A 6,000-nucleotide genomic window follows, 5' to 3' on the forward strand; every position below is an offset into this window, starting at 1 on the left:
TCAGAAAAAGTTGAACCAAACAAGCTTTGTTAACGCGAATTAGACATTTAAATAGAAAATATAACAATATACCCACCAGAGCCCGTTCTCGGAATGAAGCCCGGTTCAGGTTCATCGACAAATTGGCCTATTTAAGAAGCCGGACGACGCAGGGAGGCAGCCCAGCCCAATACTGTGAGCTCTCGTAACCCAACTTAAACTTGGTTTTTTATCGTGGCCCATGTAGATGGTGCGTGCAGTTTGCCCTTGCGAAGTCTTACATGCGTTTTTTTTTTGCCCGGAAAGATTCCGATACCCACGGTCAAGTAAGCGTAAATTTGAACTATGGACCAAATGTCCAAATCTGCCTTGGTTTATGTCCAAACGTTGGTGAGATTTTTATTAAAAAAAAACTAGCTCCCCTTAGAGCATTTACAACAGGAGCCCTAAACGGGGTCCTATTTTCAAATTTATGGTGTTGCTCCCTACTTGTCTGTTCAAAGATGCAGCCTTTAGTTTTGATAGCACCACACGACACTGTTTGTTACTATAACACTTTATAGCAAGAAAAAGGAAAGCTCGGGCTCTAATAGAATCGAACTAAAAAATGATGAGTAGAACGGACTCCATATTTGAGGCTTTCTTCAACTGCACCATGGAGCTGAGAATACTCCTCCAATCATATCATAGGTATGTGTTTGGAAGTAAGAAGAATGGAGAGATTAATCGGGCTAAAATCCCTCAAGTTTCGACCATTTCTCTTATGTCTAAACAAACCTTAATATTAAACAGATCTTGACTCCGAGAGAAACTAGTTATAAAATCTTAAAAAACACGAGATGGCATAAACTGTCGAGCGACCCCAAAATGTCATACTATACGCTTACTATTGGTCAATGTATAAAATGATTTTTTTTTGGGGGGGTGTGGAGTTCTTACATTTTTACATGTAGTCACGTATTTTAAACTTTAGTGGCTACTTTGATTTCTCAGTTCTAGACTATGGCACATTTTATCGTCTTTAGTTATATTTCTTTTATTGTATTTCTAAATATAGCGTTTATCTAGCTACGTATCAAGAGGTTATATACACATAGACCTCAATCATTGCCAATCTCCATCATCCAGCCAAGCACTTAAAACCATTGTCTGCACAAAGAGAGTGGTCACATATATCTTAATAGCTTATTTAGGAGCAAGAGAACTAGAGACGATTGAGAAGGCTAAAAACTTTATTATTTAGAAATTGAATAGAAAGTGATTTTAGCTCACTCAATCCCCTATAATCACTTTGCTTGCTTCCAAAGGAAGCCCTATAAAGACTCACTCGGTTTACTCTTAATCCATATAGATGGAAGAGAATTATGTATTGAAGATAATTATATGGGTATAAATTTATAATAAGTCCATCTCTCTTAATTTATTCTAATCCGATCTAATATTTATATAATTAGAATAACCGAACATTGTAACAAGATATACAAGTGTCTCTGGCCGGCCGCCCGTGCACACACCATCTCGCACGGCTAATTAGCATTGTGAAACATAAAACACGTCACGTCACGTAGCTCACGGCAGCACCATGCCAGGGATCCGTAGACCATGTGCACGACGTTGCACTCCGCTCTGGCAGCGAATTGGTGCATGCGCGGGGGAGGGGTGCTCTGGACGAACAGCAGCGTGGGCCCTAGTCACGCACGACGACCGCACGGGAGCTCATTTTCGCAGCGCGCCGTCGGTGGATCAAGGACCCAGCCGAACCTACCCAAGTACGTACCGCCCGGCTTTTAAACCCGGCGGCTCGTTTTACCACCTGCGGACTGCGGTGAAAGTAAAACAAGCATCCTCTCCACCATTACCGACACAGGACACCAGAAGTGGTAACTCCTTAAACGAAAACAAGCCGCCCAACAAGATAGGCCTAAGCAGCTAAGCTAAGCTTTCCTTAAATATACACTCATATGTACAGTTTACAGCTAGCCTGACCAGTGGTGCACCCCACTACTCTGCTGACCCCCTTGCCCAGCGCCAGGCACCAGCGGCCAGCCCAGCCCTGAGCCCTCACCTGCTCGCCACTGCTGCCTCGTCACAGTCCGATGGAGCATCAGCACGACGGCGCCTCATTGAGGTCGAAGGGGAGACCGCCGCACCTTCGGCCCGTGCCCAGCTCCAGTGCCGTTGACGGTGTCTCGGTTGCCGGGGCCGTCGTCGGTGTCTGGAAGCAGACGAAATGCCACGGAGAAGCGCAGTCGACGCCGACGCCTCCGAACGAGACGTGCTGCGGCGGCGGGTGTTGGCGCCGACGGAGGTGCTGCTGCTGCAGCTGCCCCTGCCCGGCGTGGTCGTCAGGGAAGTTGGTCCTGGCCTTGGCGCCGCGGAGCGTGCGCGCGGCGCGGTCGTACGCGAGGGCGGCCTCCAGGGGGGTGTCGAACGTGCCCAGCCACACCCGCGTCTTCTTCCACGGGTCGCGGATCTCGGACGCGTACCTGCCCCACGGCCGCTTCCTCACGCCCCTGTAGTGCGCGTGGCTTCCTCCTCCTCCTCCTCCCTTCGCCCCGCCACTGCTGCTGTGGCTCAGCACTGCCCGTGGCGTGGGATCCATCTGTGACCGAGAGCTGAGAGGTGTAGGGCTTGTTGGGCTACAGGTACAGCAACGTGCGTGTGGTGTGGTGGTCTTTCCGCAAGGTCAGGGACTGAAGGCTGAAGAAAATGGAGACCACTGTGGGGAGCAGTTACGTCGGGCTTTTGTGATCCGGACACGAGAAAATGGAGCGGGTCGTTCGTAACCGTAGAGAGACAGCATATCGGGTTGGGATTGGGATCCGGAGCGGGTGGCCGAGGGAGGAGACACGGCACATCCGCCGCGACAATTGACGTGTCGCCGGGACCACCCGTAACGCTGTGCTGTGCACGGTGCACACCCCGTCTCCATCCCCCATGTGAGTGAACTCTCGCGTCAATCGTGACGCCAGCTCTGCTGCATAGCGTGCAAGCTAGCGGCGCCGAAAGGAGCAGCAACCTTTCCAGCCGCTTCGCTGGGACCCACGAGCCAGTGAAACCTGCATGCATGCACATCCCTGTCGCCCGCTTTCCTTTCCCTCTGACTGTTTTGTCGTCTACTCGCCTCGAGCAATAAAAGGTGGCGGAGACAGGACCAAAAACGACGTGCACTGCTCAGTGGCCAGTGCCCACACAGACAGACAAATGACCTACGTACGGGGCTCGGACGGAGCACAGCCCAACTATGGGTGTGTTTGGCATGGCTCTGCTACACCCCAGAGCAGCTCTACTCTAAAACTCTGGGTGGAGCAGCTCTGCTCCAGAGTTTAGATTGTTTCTCATAACCAGTGGCAATGGCGGGTAAATAACTCAAAACTCCATGACTAGGTTGCTTTTTTGGAGTTTTCAGAGCAGCAAAAGAGGTACTCCAAAAAATTGTACTGCAGCTCCAAAAACTCCATAGAGTTTACAACTCTGGAGTTAGGGTGTTTGACATGCTCTGGCCAGCTCCTCCTTAGAGTTTTGCTCTGGAGCCATGCCAAACAGGCCCTATGTCCCTCCCCTCCCAGAGTCCCTGTCCCACTCGGCTACTCCCTCGAATAGTCGAATGTCTTATTAGTTCTACAATGTTTAAATTAAATTTTAAAAATGTTAACAATAAATAACTATTTTATTATGTAGTTTTGAAATATAATGTTTATATGCATCAATTTGTCTTAACAAATACTTTTACAAAAATATAAATATATTACAGATTTATTTGAATTTTAAAAATATATCGATCAAAGTTATATTTTGAGACTACGTTACATTCTAAACCATAACCAATAGTACATGCGAGGGACTAGCAGGCTAGCAGCTAGAGGACCAGGAGGAGGACGTGTGAACAGGCACACCGCCGGCACCCGACGTGTCATGGGTCCGTTGGCCGCTGGTTCACGTGGGCGGAAGCGTGTCGTGGAGTGGGGGGGCAGCACGGGTGGGTGGGAGTGGACCGCGCAGCGGCCAGCGGGTTGGTCGTATATCGCCGGCCGCTCATCAATAGAGGTATGGGTGAGGTACGGCGTTTCGCTGAAGTGGGCCGCGTTCCGGAGCAACCGGCCGCTCCACAGTCTTATCAAAAATGACCTGAGATTTATATGCGCACCGGGAGTCCACACTCCACAGTCAATGTCAACGGCTACTGATAGTCCAGCATTACTAGAAAATAATAGTACGAATTAAAGACAAACGAATATGCCAGTAGATTGCAGCTATATCTTAATGACCTAATCATAGATAAAAGTTTAGAGGACACAAAAACATAGGGGTCCTGTTCAGCCGCACAACGTGCACGTGGTTGTGCACGGCCCTGAGGTTAATCATGGTTTTTTTTTGAACAAAGAAAAGGCAAAACAAAAACAAAGATAAGCATATACAGCTCGTTATGGTATCCCTATTGTCATTTCAAGGATACCCATGAAATTTCCAAAAAGAAAGAGAAGATAATAAACTTCCAGCAGTGGTCACCCGACATGAGTACAGGACCCCGCGCGGCCGGGCCGCTGACATAGGGTGACAGGCGCACAGCCAGCCTGACCATGCCCTAGGCGGCTAGGCCGTAGGTCCCAGACCTGGCCCCTGCACCGCGTCACGTGCCCCCACGGTCCGCGCCGTGGCGTGATGTCACCAGACCGGAGAGCCCCCGTGCCCGTGGTACGCTAGCACGCGTGCACATCCACGGTCCACCCGCACCGTTTGAAAAAGTGGCTGTGGCTGGCTCCGCCGTATTCTATGCCGAGCGCCCACGACCCCCAAGCGAGCGGCGCCTGCCATGACCTGTCTCGAATAGTGCGGTCTTTCTTCTGGTCGCCGCCCGCCACTGTCCGCAGACGGAAAGGCGCCGCAGCACGGAGAACGAAAACTGAAGGGCAGCGGCGGAGAGGGCGGGAGCGTCACTGTCTACTACTAGTCCAGCGCCGCAGGCCGCAGCGGCGCCGCGCGGTGGAGTACGAATCGTCGTCCGTGGAGTGCGGTGGCGAGCCCATCCTCTGACCGCGCGCTGTCATTCAAAGCTACAGTATATGGGACGGGTGAGGCAACGTCCACCGTGGGCTGCGTGCGAGTCAGTCGTCCTTGTGGTGGGTCCCTGGCGGCGCAGCCGTGGCAGAGATGCCGTGTCGCGCTCATGGGAGCAGCCCGCCCGGTCCGTGCCGCACGTGGTAGGAAAATCGGGGGCAAACGCGAACGCGACGCCGCCGAAGGTTTTTGACCGTCAGCTTGTTCGCTGCGGCTTGCTGCGGCTGCAATCCGGCTGCGGCTGCGGCTTCTACAGTATTTTTCTCTCTATGGATTGCAGCTGCAGCAGTCCAAACAGCTGCAACAGTGTCGGCTTGTAGCCAGCCGAACACGCCCCGTATTCGTGGTGGAGGTGGCGTCACCGAGTCAAGCTCAGGCAGGCTTGTCGCTTGCTTGCGCCTTGTGGTACCACGTACCAGTACCGCACTAGCACTACGATGCTTGGGACGTCCCATTCGTTTCCGCCTCCATTGGCCCAACAGTAGCCGCTAGGATGGCAACCGCCACGTTATCCACGGGCAGAGACTCGCACCCGCACCGCTACAGTCATATAATTAACGTTAAGTTGGAAGAAAAAAAAGTAAGCTACAGTCTGCTACGTATAACACTTGCATGAGGAAGAAACATTTGTATACGATCGTGCAAAATATTATTTCATACTGTAGAGTGCATTTGTATCGACGAGGTGTTAGTCTTCTAAGGGGTGGATTATAGAATCATGATCCAAGGCTTAAACGGATTGATAGATTACTCATACAACAAGGTGCACCTTTTTAAAAGCCAAACTCAAAAGAACTAATAGGGTAAGAGAAATTTTTAGATAAATGGCAGACTAGAAAATTTTTCCACGGTGAGGACAAAGTGTGAAGGTCTATGATGTTATACGGCGAGGACAGAGTGTAATGTCTATGATGGACTGCCATGTGTAACTGTCACTGATCCATTAGTGACTCCCAAGTTATA

General features: G+C 50.8%; 1 protein-coding gene across 1 annotated transcript; it reads right to left on the reverse strand.

Moving 5' to 3' along the window:
* Positions 1–1,841: 1,841 nt before the first annotated feature.
* LOC118473188 (ethylene-responsive transcription factor 3-like) lies at positions 1,842–2,795 on the reverse strand. Its single transcript, XM_035961950.1, has one exon. The coding sequence runs from the start codon at positions 2,579–2,581 to the stop codon at positions 2,084–2,086; it is 498 nt and encodes a 165-aa protein (XP_035817843.1). The 5' UTR covers positions 2,582–2,795; the 3' UTR covers positions 1,842–2,083.
* Positions 2,796–6,000: the final 3,205 nt, after the last annotated feature.

This window comes from Zea mays, chromosome 8, assembly GCF_902167145.1.
Source record: "Zea mays cultivar B73 chromosome 8, Zm-B73-REFERENCE-NAM-5.0, whole genome shotgun sequence".
Classification (NCBI taxonomy): Eukaryota; Viridiplantae; Streptophyta; class Magnoliopsida; order Poales; family Poaceae; genus Zea; species Zea mays.